General features: G+C 38.4%; 1 protein-coding gene across 1 annotated transcript in view; it reads right to left on the bottom strand.

Annotated features, from left to right (window-relative positions):
- Positions 1–13,465: 13,465 nt before the first annotated feature.
- CSMD1 (CUB and Sushi multiple domains 1) overlaps positions 13,466–21,237 on the bottom strand; it is a 1,770,408-nt gene continuing 1,762,636 nt past the window's right edge. The window contains exons 69-70 of the mRNA XM_075557189.1: positions 16,439–16,571; positions 13,466–13,625 (exon numbers count right to left, since the gene is read on the bottom strand). Of these exons, the coding sequence (XP_075413304.1) occupies positions 13,466–13,625; positions 16,439–16,571 (293 nt within the window). The remainder of the gene's footprint in view (positions 13,626–16,438; positions 16,572–21,237) is intronic.

Below are 21,237 nucleotides of genomic sequence, written 5' to 3' on the forward strand. Positions count from 1 at the left end.
TTTGTTTTCTTTGAGGGCATTGTTGGCTGAAAGGCCCAAACCACACCTTCATGGAATAACTGTCTTAGAAGCAGGAACACAGAGCGAATTCCAGAACCACTGGAAGATCATCTTTGAAATATCTCTGAAGTGGTGGAGCTGATAACAGAGGTCCCAGAGACTGTGACAGATGAAGGAACAGAGCCAATGAGTTTTCCCAAGAAAAGAGATCAAAGCAGGCACCATGGATGAAGACTCTGGGCTGTGACATGCAAGGCAGGGACCTTACTTGGTTCTAGGAAGCAGAGGCCAAGGAGCTACATTGTTATGAAGTTTAGGACCACAGAGCGATGTGATGGTGGTCAGAAAGAGTGGTTACTGTGGACCATTCACCAATCCTGATTTGTGGTAACCTGATGAACCCACTTATAAACCCTAATTGTCTGAGTTCTTGAGTCTATTGCAATGGAATATAAAATTCACTGGCATCAGAATAAAATCAAGGAAGCTGGAGAGCAGAGGTTTCATGACCCCTGACTTGTGGAGATCAGCCTTGAGCTGATCAGAAGTGGAATTCTCCTCCCACAAAAGCTGGAGGAAGTCAGACATCTTCCCTCAATTGGCAAACTCTTTTTGATATAGCAACTCTGAGCATTCCTTCCTTCTTTTCTTTGGCCCTCCTTGAGTTGTTCATTCCTGTATCTATAGGATCCTGACGTGCATTCACTGGATGCTTGCATTTTTTCCTTTAGTTCTTAAAGCCTGAGGACTAACGAGCATGCTCCCCCTGTTGCTTTTCTGACTGCAGGTCATAGCACACTGCAAGATGAGACATCTTCTTCAGCTGCCATTTGGAATTTTCTGTTCAGTCTTCATTCTTCGTCTTTTTTCCCCAGTCACTTTAGATCGTTCTACAAACCACCACATTTCAGAGTTTCTTCTGACATTTATGTTGGTCTTTTCTTTCTATCCTGTCTTTTTAAAAACATTTTTTTCACCTTTGTGTATGATGTTCTTTATGTTACCCCATAACTTATCTTCTGTTTGCCTATTACTATTAAATGAATAAAATCTATTCTGGAATTGGTCTCCAAATTGTTTTTGTTGTTAGGCGCCATTGAGTCAGTTCTAACCCATAGCAACCCTATGCACAACAGAATGAACAGTGCCCGACCTGCGCCACCCTCACCATTGTGCCTCTGTGCAGCCACTGTGTCAACCTGTCTTTGTAAGGGCCTTCCTCGTGTCCCCAGGCCTCCACTTTATCAAACACGATGTCATTCCTCTCTTTCTTTCCTTCCTTCTTTCTTTCTTCTTTCTTTCTTCCTTGGAGCACTTGGTGATTTAGAACCGATGACCCTAAAATAGGCAGCCCTGCACATTACTCTACACCACGAGAGCTCCATAACTTTGAAAAGTTCTGCAATGTCAGTTATTTTTGTCCTCCATTAGACCAAAAAGGATTCTTCTCTAAATGATGGTCTTTCTTTTAAGTTACTCTTTCGCCTACAACCGGACCAAACCTAACCTGCGAGAGGCACAACAGCCGACTTTGAAGTGTCAAACTAAGCATCCTGCATACATTTCTTAATTTTCCTGAACTCATAGCATAGCTGGGAAGGCCGTCTGAAGTAATACCTGGAGTGATGTGGTAGTAAATGTAGTCTCTGGAATATAGCAAATGCTCAAAATATGCTGACTCTTATTGTTGACTGTAATAATAAGTATATCTTAATTGAAAGAGAACAAAGAAACATATTCACAAATTTTATCTTCAATTGAGCCTAAAGCATGAATTTTTACAATTATTTCACAGAATTTACAGAGACTAAACTTAATTTTCAGTAGGGCATCGACTTTGTAAATTAAATGAGACATTGGTCTTTACAAGTTGTGATTCTGGTAGCTGATAGAATTCAGGTGGAGTTACCCAGTCAGTCTAGGTTTCAGAGGAAGCCGGAGTGAATCCGTGTTTGAACACTGTCACTCAAACTTCAATACCTATTTTAAAAATTGCAGTGTAATATTTTAAACATAAAATAATGCAGAGAACATAATATAATAAGGTTTTTTACTTATACTGTAAAACTTTTATCATATTTATATTTTCTCTATTTGATTGAGAAATAAGCAAAATATAATATTCACTGGATATGTACTGTATACTGGGCCACATTTTAAGCATTTTGTGTCTATTAAAATTCATTTTAGATTCTCCAAAACCCAAGGTAACAGATAATAATATTGTGCTATTTTAATGCTAATGGGACTAAATTATTGACAACAAATGCATTTTCCATTATTAATTTGAAGATGCCATGAAGTACTCAGGACACCACTTCCCTGTCCATTTTCTCTAAAAGTAATCACTTAGTTGAATATGGTACTTATCATTTCCATGCATCAAAAAATACTGCATACATAAAGATCATTTTACAATGTGCATTTTACATTTGAATCTAGAGAGTTAATTAATCACACATATGTTTGTACCTTGTATTTTCAACTCAAATTTATGTGTTTGAGATTCATTCTTATGAGATATACAAGTCAAATGTATTTTCCCAGCATATACTTAGTTCAGTGTATTCGTCTGTAGATTGAGTTTTTTTCACCATACCAAAAAAGATTCTGATTATTTTCTTTTACTTGAGAAGGCTCCAAGTGCTGCTAAAACTAAACACCATAATTTATCATGTTAGCATCCAAAATAATCTTCTAAAATACCCAAAGCTCTTAAAACATCACCTATTTAAAAAATATGTAATACAAATAGGAATTCTAGTGACTGGTTCAAATCTTAAGGCCATCAGGTGATTTTTCTTAATCCTCTTAAATTATTAACCACTATGAATGGGAAAGTATGCCATCTTAATTGGTTTAGCATACTTAAAGTTTCCTCTCTCTGATTAAGGACTTAACTAAAATGTAATCGTATAGATTAAGAAATTCAGGAAACTAGAAAATATATGTCAGTTCCTTACCACCAGTTTCCCTAAAAATTAAATAAATAAAATCATAAGGTATACATAAAGCCTTTTTGACCAAAGCCAAATGATTGGATGAAATGCAATTCCTGTTGACTTTAACTGACATTTTAGTCTCTTACATAAAAACTTCATACTTGCTTCACTGCTTTCAACTATAATCAATTTAAACTTCTCACAAGCACCTGTCATTTGGCCTGTTTCTTAGAGTAGCCATAAAGGCTGAGAATCGTTTCTCTCTGCTCAAGCTAGCACATCCAAGAATTACATTCTAGGAAAGGAATCTAGACCAAGTTCATTTTTGTATAAAGAGGACACGGGAAATACTTCATCGTGACAAGAGGGCAATGGACAGCATTATTGTTGTAAAGATCTTGATGCAGGACTTACCCAATTTGACTAGATAAAGGGATTTGCTTAACAAGGCATTTCTGGGAAACAAGGTAAGAATGTTTTTTTTTAAATCCTGCGATATTTAATTAAAACTGCTTAAATATCAACAAGTGATGTTTTATAATTTCACCTGAAGGATAACTTTGAAGGGCAATGATTGAAAAAATCTGTAATTAGTTCCTGAAATTAATCATTATAAGCAAGTCTCTGCACTTAATCATCCTATACTATAGGATCTATAGGACATATAAGATCCCATGCACCATCTCTAGCCGTACCTCCTACTGACCTCAACCAGATACCAACTACTCAACTGAATAAGCATACCAAGAGGTTTCAAGTAGTTGGTGGAAAAATTCCATTATCTTTTCATTCTCCCTCCCCACCCCCCATGCCTTTTGAACTCTGCTCCTCTTTTACTCTTTTCCTGCAGTAAAAGTATACCAATGTCTTATTTATTTATCTTATAAATTCTCTTGATCTCGACTCTCCTGCCCTCTCTGCCCGCGCTGTGCAGAGACCTGGCTGATAAGATCATGGCCATCCAGGAGGGAGTCGGCAGGACGGCCCTGAGCCTGGCCTGAGTGATGGCGACGCGGAGCTGTAGGATCGCTTCGAGATGACAGAGGTGGAAGAAACCCTGATGCGACTGCAGAGCCAGAAGGGTGTGCAGGGGATCATCGTGGTGAACACGAAGGCACTCCCATCCAAAGCACCATGGACAATCCCACCACCGCACAGTACGCCAACCTCATGCACAACTTCATCTTGAAGGCCAGGAGCACTGTGCGAGGAATTGACCCCCCAGAATGACCTCACCTTCCTTTGAATTCGTTCCAAGAAAAATGAAATTATGGTTGCACCAGATAAAGACTAATTCCTGATTGTGGTTCAGAATCCAACCGAATAAGGTACTCAGCTCCTTATGTTCGTCCTTAATTCCCTGCCCCCAAGCATTAATCATCCCAATCCACTACAAATGGAATCATACACTCGAACCAATCCAGTGACCAAGAGAGAGCTGCTGCCCCACCTGTGGAGGGAACCCTCTGCCCCACCTGTGGCTGCAGAGAAGGTCCCGCTGCTGGGCCTTCTCCTTCCATGAGACCCCGCCCCCCAACATGGCACCTGGGGGTCGGAGCAAGAGCTGTGAGGAGCCCCCACCTGCTTCCTCCTGACGTTCAGTTCACATGTCACCCTTGGAAAAGTCTGTTTTTCTTTACCTAAAAATAAATGCTTGTTTCAAAAAAAAAGGGGGGGGGGAGTCAAAGACCTACCCCTTGAGCCAACACAGAAAGAAAGTCGCCCATAGAACTGACACTCTCAATGTGGACCGCTAGCCTCTGAAACTGACAGTATAGATGTAGGTCTGTTAAAGCCATCCACTTGGAGTATTTCTGTTACAGCAACCCTAAATAATCCGACAAAGATAAAGGCGCAACTGACTCGAGCCATGGTCTTGTCGATTGCTAACCATAATATAGAGTGTGGTAGTTACCTAATCCGGTGCCATCTTGAGACTACTAAGAGTGAAAGGGTGGAGTCTAGCCTGGCAATCAGGTCACAGCTTGAACACCTCATGTGGAGACACTAAGGAGATAAATAGCTCACTGGAGGCCAGATACAGAGAATACTCCCTGCAAGACATTCCATTATTTTTTTTGCTTCCACAAAAATATAATAAGCTTGTATATAAAAACCACACACTTAACATTTTCAACACTTCATCAGTAATTGAAACAGAATCTAACTAGGAGTACTTTGTATTTCTGAAGACTACCTAAACTATATTTACTTATTTACAAAACAGGTAAATGAAACTGAATAGCAACTTTGACAAATGTTAAAATTCACCAAATCCTAGAGACGTATTTAAGGGCTGAAAATGTCAAACATCTGTCTGTAATCAAATGTATGCACTAATCAGGAATAACGTCTGGACAACTATTCAACCAAAAGGAACAAAAATTGGGAAAGAAATACACGTTTTTACAGTCCTGTGACAAACTCATAGAAGATATAAAAGTAATGGAAAATGCAATTAATAAACAAGAATTTCTTATCGAAAAAAAAAAATTCTCTTGATCTCATGCTAAGAAGTGATTTTTTTTTCTTGTATATCTTTGGTCTTTGTTGTTGTTACCACAATCACAATGTCTCAGATGTATTTTGTGATTTGGTAACCCTCTTGATTTTTTCATGATATGGATTTCTGTCTTTCAGCATATGAAACCCAGATGCATGCACCTCTAGAGACAAAAAAGCAGAATAAGGACTCCTGGGGGTGGAGTGGGGGTGGGAGGAGGGTAAAACAGAACTGATGTCATGGAGTTCAAGAAGTAAGAGAATGTTTTGAAACCAGTTGTGGTAGCAATTTCACAATACTGCTTGATGTGATTGAACTATGGAATGATATGATACATATACTGGCTTCCAATGAAATGGTTTCAGAAAAGATAAAATAAAAAAATTGATTAAAGGAGACTTAATAAATACTTTGATATTCATGAGAGGATAACAAATAAACTAAGTCTTCTAATCCATATCCCCAAACTGTTCTCCCTACTTTTTTAATTCAAGTTAAAAACTTACAGGCTTCTATATGTTTATCTGGTTGTGTATATACCCCAACAGGTATTAATTATTCATTTAAAATTTTTCATGAATTCATTTAAAGAAATACTGATGTGATGAGGCAATGGAAACTTAGCAAACACCCTCAGCCACTGAGATGTTTTGAATAAGACTGCGTATACCACATTCTGGTATTATGCACAGAGATGAAAATAGGCATGGGTAGGAGGCATATGACAAGAATTTCTCCCAAAGCAAACAGATGATAAACAACTTAGAAATATATTAGATGAGCTAGTCTCTCTCTAAATTTTTTAAATCATAATTTCAATTCTTCTGCTTTTTAGTTACAAGCAAAATAGCCAAACATAGGAAATTTTGAGGGAAACAAAACAAAAAGAAACATAGCTTGAAGGAAAAGTATAAGTTAGCTGCTTGGAGCTAAATAAAAGCCCAGGTACTAAGATGCTATCCTGCAAGAATGAAAGTGGCATCATGGAATGAATAACTGATGTCATAAGGAAGTTGACCGGAGAAAGCATTTCCCATAGAATAGCCATGTAACTGAAAAAAATTATTTTGTGTTTTCTTTTTTTTAAATGTAATCATTTTATTGTGGGCTCATACAACTCTTATCACAATTCATATATGCATCCATTGTGTCAAGCACATTTGCACACTTGTTGCCAGCGTCATTCTCAGAATATTTGCTTTCTACTTGAGCCCTTGATATCAGCTCCTCATTTTTCTCTCTCCCTCCTCCCCTCCCCCATGATACCTTGAGAATTGATAAATTATTATTATGTTGTCATATCTTACACTGTCCAACATCTCCCTTCACCCACTTTGCTGTTGTCTGTCCCCCAGGGAAAAGGTTATATGTAGTTCCTTGTAATCAGTTCCCCTTTGCACCCCACCCTCCCTCCACCCTACCGGTATCACCACTCTCACCACTGGTCCTGAAGGGGTCATCACCCTGGATTCCCTGTGTTTCCAGTTCCTATCTGTACCAGTGTACATCCTCTGGTCTAGCCAGATTTGTAAGTTAGAATTGGGATCATGATAGTGGTGGGAGGATGCATTTAGGAGCTACAGGAAAGTTGTATGTTTCATCATTGCTACACTGCACCCTGACAGGCTCGTCTCCTCCCCACAACCCTTCTGTAAGGAGACGTCCAGTTGTCTACAGATGGGCTTTGGGTCCCCACTCCGTACTTTCCCTCATTCACAATGAGTTGATATTTTGTTCTAATGATGCCTGATACCTGATCCCTTTGACACCTCATGATCACACAGGCTGGTGCGCTTCCTCCATTAGGGCCTTGCTGCTTCTGAGCTGAATGGCCGCTTGTTTACTTTCAAGCCTTTAAGACTCCAGATACTGTATCTTTTGATAGCCGGGCCCCATCAGCTTTCCTCACCATTTTTTTTATGCATCAGCAGAGCACAGCCTGATCTCTTCCCAGGAAATGATCCCCTAAAATTGGAAGACATTCAAAGCACAACTGGAAAAGCCCTATCTCCTCAAGTAGAGTCAATCTTAATTACATAAATGGAGAAAATTCTCCTAACTTTCTCCCACTGATGGAGCATGTCTCAAAAGAAGAAAAACAGCTTCAAACATCTGATAACAATCAGAAGGTGGAGTTTGGGAATTATTATTCCAGAAAAATGGATATTGTCAGAAATGAAATGCATAAAGTTTGATGTCCTAAGCATTATTGAGCTAAAGTGGGCCAGTACTGATCATTTTGAATCAGACAATCATATGGTTTACTCCATGTGAAATTAAAGTTTCAGGAGGCATGGTACCACATTCATTGTCAAAGGGGAAAATTTAAGGTTTATTTGGAAGAGCAATGCTGTCTTTGATAGGGTAATAGCTTTGTTCTTACAAGAATGACAAGTTAGTATCACTATTATTCAAGTGTACACATCCACTACTGGAGCTAATGAAGAAATTGAAGCATTCTACTAACTTGTTAGGTCTGAAATTGACCAAACATGCAATCAAGATGTTTTAATAATTAGTTCATAATTATCAATAATTAAAATTATGTCTATTGAAATGTAAAGGTTGACAACAAATGAATCTAAATGATCATATTGGAGAAGGAACTTGAAAGTGCTATGAATGGCCAGAAGAACAAGCACATCTGTCTTGGAGGACATATAGCCAGAATGTTTCTTAGAACGGTGAATGGAAATACTTGTTTCTTGTTTTTCATACACATTATCAGGAGAGATGCGTCCTAGGAGAGAATGGGTGGTTAAGTAGAAGGCCAGCACAAAAGGAGGAAGACCTTCAGATCGAGGGATGAAGAGTGGCTACAATCAGTCTTGAAGATAGTAGCACTTGTGAAGATAATACAAGGCTAAGAGGGGCGTCCTTTGTTGTGCTGTCTACAGGATTAGTTTAAATCTAAACTGACTCCACCACACCTAATAGCAGATTACATTATTTTTGCCTATGTGGTCTCATTTAGTAACTCAAAGCATTAGGGCAGTGGTTCTCAACCTTCCTGATGCCGTGACCCTTTCATACAGGTCCTCAGGTTGTGGTGACCCCCCCAACAATAAAATTATTTTCATTGCTACTTCATAGCTGTAATTTTGCTACTGTTATGAATCAGGTGATCCCTGTGAAAGGGTTTGACCACCAAAGGGGTTGCAACCCACACGTTGAGAACCATAGTTATATAATGATTATATACTTACATACAGTACTTATAAAAGAAGCACACAAACAAAAAGTTAAAAATCAAGAAGTCACATGTCAATTATTAACTTAAAGACCTTGCTGGAAACCAAATTATGGTATCACAGTGCTGTGACTATCCAGGTCCTCTCTCTCAGTTTATTCTGCTCCATTTTTTTTTTCAAAAAAATTTCAGACTATTGAATGCAGAAGATGCTATATGTTTGATTAATATTCTACAAAAGGTGAAGACTGTATTTAATACGATACCCATTTGTGAGACTAAGCATTAATTCCTGATGATTGTTTAATATCCATTATTCCAAAAGTAAAGTAAAACTCATGTTTCCAGTTCATTAAACAAAGACCTACAAGATCATTGTAAATGAAAATCCCAAGTGTACTGCCTCCAAGTGAATTCTGACTCATTGTTTCTCAGAGGCTACAGCTCAGTATGAGAGAACATGGCATTGACTTTCCCCTGTAGTGCAGTTGGTGAGTACAAACTGCTAGTAGTCCAATACAGAACTCACTCATGGTCAAGGCTTCTTATAGAATACATATAGAACATCCAATTTCAACTGTCTTTAATCAATATATCTTGACTCATTATGTGTGAGCTATTTTAGAATATATGAAAACTAAGATGATTATTTGCTTCTATATTTCACAATTTGTGGTAACTGCCAAATATCAAAAAATTATTCACAGCTACAATGAAAATTAATGTTTACAATGAAAATTAATTCACAGCTACAATGAAAATTAATCGTAACATAAATGATTAATTTGTGGTATGACATCTTCATCAAAAGGATGGAATGTTAAAACAAGAGAACTTTGGATTGTAAGGATCTCTGTAGACATAGACATTACACATTAGGCTGATAAATGCAAGGTCAGGGATGCAAAGGCCCACCAGCCTCTCGGTAAGATGAAGAGTAAGATGAAGTTGTCAGCACAGCAACTCATCAATAAAAGGTCACGTAGCTGCCGACCCAAAGAGACCCAACGTATAAGCTGGGTATTTTACAAGTTTGTTACTTTGAAGTCATACTGGGACTATTTTTATTATATGTTTGTTTATTTTGTGATGACTTGACTTTTAGGAAAATTAGTTCCTAAAATCATTCTGCAGGACGTTCAGCTTGATGGACAACTAAGGACTTGTGAAGCATTCTGTTCCCACTCAGCCAAGACATGGATGAAGGACAGCTGGTTCTGCCTTTTCAAGTCTATCTAATATGTGCTTTTCTTCAGCCTTTGAAAAATGTAATCTTTTGAATGATTAGTCAAAGATACAGATACTCTTCATATATGCCTTATAGGTGCTGTGAAAACTTACAGGAACACCACCCAATTTTTTTTAAAAGTCCATAAAAACATAAGCCTGATTTAGACTTGGAAGATAATAGATGCAAATCATTAAGAAAATGATCACGTTCAACATGAATGTTCTCTCAGTCATGGTATACTGTAGGGGCACGTGGTGAGGCACACGGTATTACTCAAGATGTCAATGACAATGCTTTGGGGAATATGGAGCTTCATTCTAAATACAAATGGTGGGTACTAATACTTTAACCTCTTCTCCTCCCCCTCAAGAACCTTCAATGCAGTCACTAAAACTAAAAACAAAATCACATATTAGTAGAGCTAAAAACAAATTCACACAAGAAATAGAAATCTAAAATTAAATATTTAATTAGAACTCTGATTTGCTTTAAAGATAGGTGGCATTGCACAAGCTATATTACACTTTCTTTATAATTTTTTGACAAAAAAGATACTGTTCATTTTAACAGGCCACTTTAATATTAATACATGTGTAATAGGATTGGAACTGAAAATCGGCTAGAGATGATACATTGTACATTATTGGGAAAATTACAGTTTTGTATTGTAAAAACATTTATTTTGAACAATTTACCTACATTAATCAAAAAATTACAGCATATTTAATAATTTTACAAATTCTTCATAAAAAATATATCTCTGTACAAAAAGGTCTTTTGCACCTACTTCATGTCAGCAGCATGTGGTGAAATGGCAAGATGGGACCGTGGGAATGATGATGGGTTGACCTGATCATAATGCCAGCATTCTTTTTTCCCCTTTTTGTAATAACGTTTTGTTATTGTTGTTTACAAAATATTTTACAGAAGAAAAAATTATTGCAGCTAGCCTGAACTGAAGAAAGGCAAGATGTGTGAAACAAGCAGCAGTTTTAAACAGCTCTGAAGCACATGACCTGTTTGTTAGCATGTGGCTGTTTCCCTCGCATGTGTCTTGGTTGCCTTCAGGAAGTCTTCTAAGACCTAACGCAATAAGTACAATTCCCGATGCCTTAACCAGAGCCTTCCAACACCTCACAGGAAATTTGATTAAGTACTGCACACACCCTATGAATAAACTAGGCATATTTCTCACAAGAGAATTCTGTTGATTGATTTTTTTTTAATAACATGCTCCAAACTGGCAACCAAAGGTTAGTTTGACTTTGCGCACAAAGGAAAAGGTGTCTGATCTGATATGCGGTGTCTTGAGTGTATGTATCTCCTGTGATTTCAGGATTTCATAACGTCATTGACCAGCAAGCAGGTCAGGATATGAGAACAGAGACATTAATTCAGACTCTGAAGTCAGCATTTTGCACCTAGTTTGAATGACTCAAACTTAGATATGTACAATATATATATGTATATATATACACCTAATATATATATATATAGTAACCCTGTTCTCCCTTGCACACAATGATCTTCAAACTTCCTACAATTTTCGGGATGTTTTGGCTCCATGTGCACATCAGGAACTGGGCTCCTGCTGACCTCACCTAGACCACTGCCAAACAGCTACACGAGGCTCCAGTTTGTGTAGCGACCTAGGAAATGTCGTGGGGCTGGCTAGGGCCACACGCAGAGAGTTCAGCATGATGATGTGGGACCTTTTGCAAAGGCAAGGAAGGAGCTGGAAGAGGTTGGCCGCGCCCTCTAAGTGTACGCAACCTTAACGCGAGGGAGCCCCGCTGCGGGGAGCCGAGCACAAAGATCTACTAAAATGCCCAAAGAAAATGCACGACTTGAAACAAAAAGAGCTCTCCTCCTGACTGTTTGCTCCCACGGTGGCCTGCAGTTCTGCACTTGAACAGGCAACAGACAGACACATACAGCAGTCTGGAAGCTAAGTGTGAGACACTTCAGCTACTCAAGGCCATTTCAAGATTCTCCTTTTTCTATTGCTGCCAATCTGGGAAGGTGAAAAGGGGAGGTTTTCAGTGGATGGAATATGTACTTTGAAATAAAATATGAAAATGAACCTTATTTTCTCAAGCAAGTATAAATAAAAATAAACATCATTTTACTTTTAATTTGTTACCTAAACATTCCCATTTCCACATGTTCTATTTGAGTTTCTCCACATTGGGAATCATACATATTTCATTTTTCATCATAAGTCATATCAGTCTCTAATCAAATTTCATACACCCCCAAATCATTCAGTTTCCTTCTACTAGATGTATAAAGCATGAAACACAGACAAATTAATATCTAAAATATGGCATTAGGAAAGGAGAGGACACGTGGTTTTTCTCTGCTCCCAGAGGGAAATTTAGCATTTTGATATGAAGCATTTTCCACTGAGTTTAAGGTGCTACTGTGGAATGTTGTCTTTCAATGCAATATCATAGACTGATGGCACCCCAAAGGGAAAATTAAAAGGTAACAATATAAAAGAGAAAACGGCATTTATCTAAAATAAATTACTATTCACACTTTTACATGACAAATAGCAATTGCAGCAAACACCCTGCAGTTAAGTAGCAGAATAGGGACAATGGCTGGGTGGCAGTGATCTGGAAGGAGGAAAACGCACCGGGAATGGAAAGGCCTCCTTAGCCCCTCCCCCTCCTCACTGGCTCTCTTCAGTGCAGTGAAGACATAAATGGAACTAATATAGCGATTAGTGTAATAAATCATTTCCAGAGCATACTTCCTTTTAAAACCTGTGCCATATCTGGGTTGGTTTTTTTTTTTTTCTTTCCTTCATACCAACTAAACCAATGGTGGTGTGTTTAGTTTGACAATATGAGAGGGTGTGTATATACAATGATAGTGTGTATAAACCCTGTGTAAATAGTTTATCAGAATCTTACTCAGTCATTCATAATACACTAGTGCAAAAAATTGTGCATCAAAAATTCTGCAATAGAAGAGCTGACTGGGAAATTTGCGAATGGTCCTAGGAATGGACACTGAGACAAGATGAGTTTCTCAAAGGTTGTCAGGTCTCAGGGGTGACAGAGTGAAGCATTTGCAGGTGTGTGCATCTATCAGAAAGGGTCGCTTCTCCATGAAAGCTTTTCGTTGGTTTGTTTTGTTTTCAAAGGATTCATGTCCATGGGGGCTAAAAACAAACAAAGAAACAAAAAATCGTGTGGTGCTATCATTTTGTCGCTGCACCCACAGGACGGATCCAAGTGCCCAGAAGATTGCATTGAAAGGCATCCCAGCCACACAAAATCTGAAAGTCTGAGGCATTACGTATGACCTATTGGCACGACTCGGCAGTCTTCCTTACGGGTGTCCAAGTTCAAGCAGTCGCAGGCAGGCATTTGGAATCCACGTTCAGGACGAAGATGCGCTTGTAATTTCATCCTCAGAAGACTCGGCTACTCTGATACTAGACATTTCCACTGCGTGCATGCCAGTAGATGGTAAAGGTCGCTGCAGCAAGCCAAGAGTAGAAGGGAGAGTGGTATATGGCACCAAAGGAATTACTGCTTGTCCATCAGAGGTATGGCTATGAATCAGTCCGATTGGGGCACTGAGGGCTATACCACTGTGCAAACTGTGTTCAGAGTTGTGTCGAACCGCACAGCCTTGGCTTCTGTCGGTTTTAAGTTTGTGTCATACATAGGGTTTTCAAAGGAAGCTTGTCCATTGCTGTTTTCGTGGCCAGCGTAACCATTGTACTGAACTTTTGGTCTTGTCCTAAAGTGAAAAGACGCAACAAACAATTAGAATCCCGATTTACATAAAAGAAATGTAACAGCTGATTGTATCTGCACCAGCTGACATCTGAATGAGCACAGAGTAACACATACACGCTTGTATACAATGACAGGCAATAGTTCACATGTGGACACATGTTTGGGTTGATTTCTTAATTGGTGATTGGCACTATAAAGATGGGCTTAGAAAATGAAGGCTTTTCAAAAATTTGAGGAATATTGATGCTTCCTACAAATTATTCTGATAAAATTGGCAGATGTGAAAGTTGGAGCTACGGGAATTATAATTTTGATATTCATATATAGTCTATATGACCTGGCTTAAGCCACATAACTTTTCAACTCTTGGTAGAACAATAATACTGATAATTTTTTTGGATCGGAAAAGATTAAAAATTAAGTATAAAACTTTTAGTTTAATATCAACACTGATATTCACTGTTAGCCATTTTGTAACATAATTTTGTTTCTAGTGAGTTAAAACTAAGTCAAGAATGGAAGATTAAACATATGTTAAACTATGGTTTACATGCTTTAAAAGAAAATCTCTATTTATGATCTATAGTTCCCTCTCCTGGTTTTCCCTCAAAGAAGCTACAGCAGAAAAATATGCCAGCTGGTAAAACCAGAACTAAATGTAAGTAGCTAAACTGGCAAAAGCACTAAGTGTTGCCTGTTGGGAAAAACAAACAAACAAACAACTTCTATTTTAGTAATTGATGAACATGTCTTTGTAGGTTGCAATATGTTCATTAAGGAAAGGAAAAATGAAAACTATGTGACTCTTGCAAAACTAGGCTCCTGTCAGCAGAAAAACAGTCTGAAACTGCCCCAGGAATTGGAGAGATCTTTGACATTGAACTTGGAAAATGCTCCAGTAGCAAAAGTTAGTAAGTAAATTCAGTCAAATGTTAATGAAGCCAAGACCAGGCTAAAAATTTCGTTTAGTCATTCTGGTCACGGGCCGCTACTGCTCTCACATTGCTTGGGAAAATGCTAGAGTGTTTGATTAGGTAGATGCAGGCTGTGAAGAAAGACATTTATGCAGAGAAATCCTGTGGTGGACCTGAGTCAGGAACTCTGGATGTGAATGAGAAAGCAACGTCAAGCACATCAGTCATGGAAGAAACTCTGCAAGGAGGGAAAGTGAGCTTTTAGCTAGAGAAGTATAAAGTGGAATTTAGATTATCTGCAGAGGGGAAGAGCAGTGGAGAGAGAGCTAAGTACTTCATGCTTTACCTCCGCAGGGGGCAAGAACTGAGAATAACAGGAATTCTTGAAGTGCCTTGGACTCTGGCCCGGGCCCCCCAGCCTCACGTTCCTCATGTGGCATATAAGCAGAGAACCAGAAGACCACCCCCAGTTAGCTGCTGCATCAGTGGTTTGTCTACAAAGCCGTCTGATAGCAATGAGATTTTCATTTACTAGACACAACTTAAGCCACTTGGCTTCTGTGTAATTGTGGAAGAGTTAGAAAGAGTTTATGATGAGATTAAATTTCCCACCTGCCCAAAAGAATGGAAACATATAGTTTATATCACATGCACATGAAAAAAGTAAGATGAATGATAGCCAAACAAGCAAACTTACTGCCTTCGAGTCAATGCCAATGCAAAGCGACCCTAAAGGAGAGGGTAGACCTGCCCAGTGAGCGTCCATGATGCTAACACTTCACAGAGTAGAAACCCTCACTTTTCTCGGGAGCAAAGACTGGTGATTTTCAATCACTGAGCCTGTGGTTAGCAGCCCCACGCATAGCCACGATGTCACCAGGGCTCCTAAGATACACATGTGTATACTGGAAATAATATTTTTGGATTTTAAAAGAGGATATGTGAGAACTAAGGAAAAATAAATGCTAGTTCCCATATACCTGTTTTTATAGACTCCAATCTGCTTCCACTCCATTACCTTCTGTGAAGCACCTAATTACTAAAGGCTTATAGAGAATGTGTTAAGGTTTAAAGAATCAAGGTCTGAGGTATATTTACAGACATCCTCCATGCTACCTTGCTTAAAATTGAAAGATGAGAAGTGATACATGTTTTGTGTGGATACACATGTAATTGTGCAAAACTTTCCTTTTAAAGAAAAAGATGAATGCTGAAAACATGTTCTGGGATTTGAATAACAGCTGGCCTCCCGTGGGGGCGTACAAGGCAGCATCTCTGACGTACAGGGGATGCCGTTGATCCCCAGTCAAGAGAGCAGCAAGTGAGACTGGAGAGTTCAAGGCCACCAGCCATGCAGCAAGGGGCAGACGAGGTCACCTTCTCCTATATATGTCTACCGCTTTGAAAATCCCACTTAGGTTTATTACAAATCAGAATCTGGTTTGCGTTCAGAAATACAGAAATTAGTATATATTCAAAGCAGTTTTTTAAGGATGAGCATGATAATCTTGCTCAGTGCAGAGTAACAGTTATACCAATATGTGCTGAAGAAGGGATGGAGAGAAATTAGGAATTGTGTGTTTGCACTTGGAAGGGACTGGAGAGAGTGTTCCTTTGATGTCTCTCTGGGATGTTGGAAGACCGACCAATAGAGACCATGCAGCTCCCAAGTGAAATTGTGACCCTTTGCTTCTTTCAATCTAATACAAAGTATTTTATTTTTTCCAATTATTTTTATAAAATTAATTATTCTAGCGTCCACTGAGCAGTCTGGTTTATTAAACTCTATGTAAGCTTTATTAATTAGAGAGACTCTTTTATAGCAATATGAAAGCCAACATTGACTCAGCCAACACTGTAAAATAAACAACATTTTGAATCTGTGGCATTTCTGCAGTACCTGTGTTTGTAGAGGTAAAATGCAAACCCCGATAGAATCAGAGCAAAGAACGGGACCAGGATGGCAGCAGCAACAGAACCACTACTGGTGCCATGATAATGATGTGAAGAATCTTGATCAGGGTTTGAGGGATCTGCAGAGGGAAAGCAAAGAATAATTCATTTGCAGTTACTTTATTATGTGTGAGCTAAATTCTATTTTATTACACATTTTATAGAAGAATATGACCTCTGTAAGAAGCAAAAGAGTTTCAATTATACAGGTATCTAATTGACACTTTTTATCTAACGATTGTATTACCTACATTGGTGACCAAGATACTGAGAAATCTGACTCTTCTTGACTAACATTGACCAGTATTATGGAAGCATCTCACATCTCAAATATACATACACAAAGGTTGTGCTACACCTTCTGACTTTTGTTTTTAAACATATACTTATGTTTCTATTTTATTTTGCAGAAAAAAAACAAAAGAAAAACTAACAGAAATCATTCGTTTTTGCCTACACACTGACGTGCATGGGGTTTCATATTTTCTCCTATCTAAAGCGGATTCCTTAAATTACTCATGATTGTTATTGAACTAAGTAAACTTTCTAGGTTCTACATGAATGTATTAAATTTTACATATGTGAATATGTTAGTGTATCTACTTTTATTTTAGGTAGATTTCAAAATCCATTTCAAAGTTAAGAAACGCTTAGAAGAAGAATACAACCCACATTACAATGAAAGCCTTCGAAAGGAAATAAAAACCTGATAAATCATGATCTCTACACATAATGGAGAGGGAAAATATAAACCTGTCCAATAGCAGCCAGGGAAGGCAATATAATAATTAATCTCCATATCTCTGGATTGCCAAGTATATGCTTGACATTGACAGACACAAACATTTAAAATTCAACACTGCATTTATTATTTAAGAAACTATGTTCACATATCGATGAGTTTATAAAACAAGATTTAAAATGTATATGGCATAATTGCATGTGAGTGCATTATACACACAGTCTGATGAATTATAACTGGAATGATCTGAATAAAGAATCAAAGAAAAAGAGTTGATCTGGTATCTTAGAAATATATTCTTAAAACATATGGAATGTTAAATCAAAAGATGAGTCATTCTTCATTAACATTGTTACAAACTGCAAGTGCAAAGAAACAAAAATTAGAAACAGAACTTTCAATAAGAATGTCTTGAATTTTCACATAAATACTACATGATATAATTTCCTTGTGCCCTGGTGTACACAGAATTACAAACCGCCTATCATCCTGTATTTTTTTTTAATCTATCAAAATCATCCCCTTGTAATTCCAAGAAGTAGCCATATTCTTTTGTAAGTTTTATTGGCATAAACTTTACATATCATAAATTAAATAATTCAAGCACATTAAGGCAATTTGTACCCAACGCAGTCCCTTCCTGAGGTGACCTCTCCACCTTGACCCCAACAGGCCCAACAGAGTCCCTTAGCAAGCAGGACTCTGGATGGATATTTAAGGTCCGTTAATGAGGTGAAGACAAGTGTGTGATTGAGAAAATTTGTCCATTGAAACAAGATTGTCACCATATCTTGTTTGGAATAAACCTGTGCCTGTGTGAACTAGAATTCTAGTAGCAACACTCAGATAATTCATAGAGAATTTCATAGAAATGTAGAAAGATGTTGTATTTCACTGTGGTACAGTGAATTATTTAATATGGTTATTCTCGCCAAAGTCTTTGTAACTAACAAAACCACCGAGTGAGACCATACAAATTGGATGTACCTCCACTTTTCCTAGTGGATATGGTAAAAGGAGGTGGAGAAAGCACAAATAGATTATATCATTCTGTTGTGAGTGATTGTTAACAGAATAGAATTGTGGTTGTAAAAATTTGTGTGTTTCCTTTGATTTCTTCTAAGGGGTTTTGGAGTTTTCTTTGTATGTTTTCCATTTCATGATAAGGTTTATTCCTAAAAAAAAAAAAAAAAAAAAAAATTTGGAACTCTCCTCAATTTTATCACCCTGATGAGTCAAAACGAGCCATTTCAGAAGCAGGAAGGGACTGTTAGAGGACCACCAGGAGGGAAGAGCCAGGCCTGAAAAGGTCCCTTTGATCTCAAGACCCCTGCATAGTGAGCCTCCTGCGTCCAGGGAGAGAAACTTGTGACAGGAGAGAAATGGCCAAGGAAATACAGAGGAGCCTTGGTGGTAGAAACAGAAACTAGGGCATTAAACACAGGAGTGGGCTTTTCAGAGCATGGGTTGTATAAAGTTGAGTGCCTTTGGTAGGACGTCTGCTTGCCAAAGGAAATACCTTCAAGCACTAATTGGGGAGCTAACTTTGCTGACCCTGAGAGCTAATATTAGGCATCTTCCAGCACAGGATTATGGTGAAGTTTCATGTACCTTCGATATTTACTGTAGCCTTAAAATAGCTTTATATCATTCTCCAAGCAGGACAGAGGCCAGGGAGCCATGAGGCTGAGAAATTAAGGACTAGCGAAACACCAGCATGTGAGAGTAGCTCGGAGTAGGTATTCCTGACCACATAACTGTACCCTGAACATTTCTGGCACTGAACTGTAACCTGGTAACTTCCTACTAAGTCCTAGAATTGTGAATATGGTTTGAGTCTTTGGGGTCCTTGCAATGAATTATAGAACCCAGCAGACAGGTAAGTAGCACTGTGAGAGAGGCAGCTGGTATTAGAGTTGATAACAAAATTGGAACATGGAAGACCATATGACCCCTTTTTCCAAGTAATTAATGTTAGGCTGATTGAGTTGAAGTCGCTTTCCCCTTTTGAAGAAGTCAGGGGGTCAGTTGCCATCTGACCATCTCACAACATGTTTTATAACTATATGCTCTAAAGGTCTTTATTATGCTGTCTGGAAAACCAAATTAATTCCAGTGATTTGGTCTCATTTTAATCACTGAAAAGATAAAACATATAAGTGACTCTGATCCATGCAATTCTCTAGAACAGAGTAGAATCACTCCTAGTGGTTTCTGAAGGTATACATATTTATAGAAGCAGACTACCTAGTTTTTCTCCTGTCGAGTCGCTTGTAGGTTCGAGATACCAACCTTTCTGTTAGCAAGTTCAATGCTTACCTCATTGTAATGGGATCCTTAAATAATACAAAAATTTAAAAAAATTAAACAAAGCAGCTCACTGCTACAGAATCAGTTCTGACACATAGTGACCCTATCCTAAGGGAACAGACAAACTCATCTTTCTCCCCAGGAAAGGCTGGTGGGTTTAAAACCCCGATTTTGCAATTAGCATGCCAACACTTAGCCAACAGCTACCAGGGGATCTCCCATACTATAGAAAAAATGCATTGCTATATAATTAATTTAGACGCCTAGTGACCACATACAACAGAGTAGAACTGCCCTGTGGGTTTCCAAGGCTATAAATAGCGATTTACCAGGCTAGACAGCCTCATCGTTCTCTCGTATTTGAGTTAGGGGTTTCAAACCGCTGACTTTGCAGTTAGCAGTCCAGTGACTAATGCAGTGTGCCAGCAGGACTCCTCTCAGGAGTATAAGATGAATGAAAGTAACGGGTCACCCCTGCTCCAATCTCCTCCTCTTTAACAGTGACTTTTTATTAAATGTAGTCTTCCCATGACATAGTATAAATGTACATTACTGAATGTTTCCCTTTTCTTATTTTCACCCAAATCTAGAAATTTTGAAGTACTTTCATCAACACCTATGAATTCAGAGTATACATATTTATTTGTAGGGTTTTTTTTGTTTGCTTATTTTTACAGTCCACAGGGTTCCATTGACGGCTTGTATAGATCAGACGTTATTTAGCCAGTCTACTATTGAGTGGGAGAAAATGGGGCTTTCTACTTCCATCAAGAGCTACAGTCTCAGAAATCACAGGGGCTGTTCTCCCCTGTCCTGTAGGATCACAGTGAGTTGGAACTGCCACAATGACAGTGGGTGAGTGAGTCTACTATTGAAGGACACTTCTCTGTCTTTTTAATGTGGGACTTCACAAAGTTCATAAGAAAACGGAATTAAAAGCTAATGGAATATTTCTATGAACTTTTAAAGGCCCCTTGAAAAAATGATGCAGTAAAATCCTTTGTCGAAATGTACACACTTGTGATGGTCTAAATATCTCCTAAGCAGTGGATTCCCTGCTTAGCAGAGCTTGTACAGTTTGGTGTTTCTGTGTCTTACCTAATTGCCCTCCAAAGGCATGTTCCAACTTCAATCCCACCATTGTGTCATGAAGGTCATTGCACAAACACTTGGATAATTGTATATTACCTACCTCTTGGCTTCTTCTGCTTCTTCTCCATCCCCTCTGGCTCTCCCCACCCTCTACACCTCATCACATTACTGCTGCTGCTGCTATGTTACTGTGGCTACGTCTGCTCTGAAACATATCACATTTAGCATTTCCTCGCCTTTATGCTTATTTCTTTAGAAAAGGTGAGTATCCTTTCATATGCAATAAGCTGGGCTATTGAATATTTTAAAAAAATAACAATTCACATACATAAAATTCACCTCAAATGTAAGCCGTTCCAAATATCCCCCAAGGCACCTAATTTTAGAACATAATTGCATCAAAAATGTGCTGAAAAACTCGGCTTATATTTGAGTCTATAAGGGCTTTTAAGCATACTGTTAATGTTTGTTCATATGTTCACAAAATGTGCAATCATCACCAAGTATAATTGGGAACATTTTTGCTTCCTTTCATGAGGCCTTGGAACACCTTACTAACAACCCTTCATTCTCCACCCACCCCTCAGTGTCAAGAGACCACT

The sequence above is a fragment of the Tenrec ecaudatus genome, chromosome 8 (genome assembly GCF_050624435.1).
Source record: "Tenrec ecaudatus isolate mTenEca1 chromosome 8, mTenEca1.hap1, whole genome shotgun sequence".
Classification (NCBI taxonomy): Eukaryota; Metazoa; Chordata; class Mammalia; order Afrosoricida; family Tenrecidae; genus Tenrec; species Tenrec ecaudatus.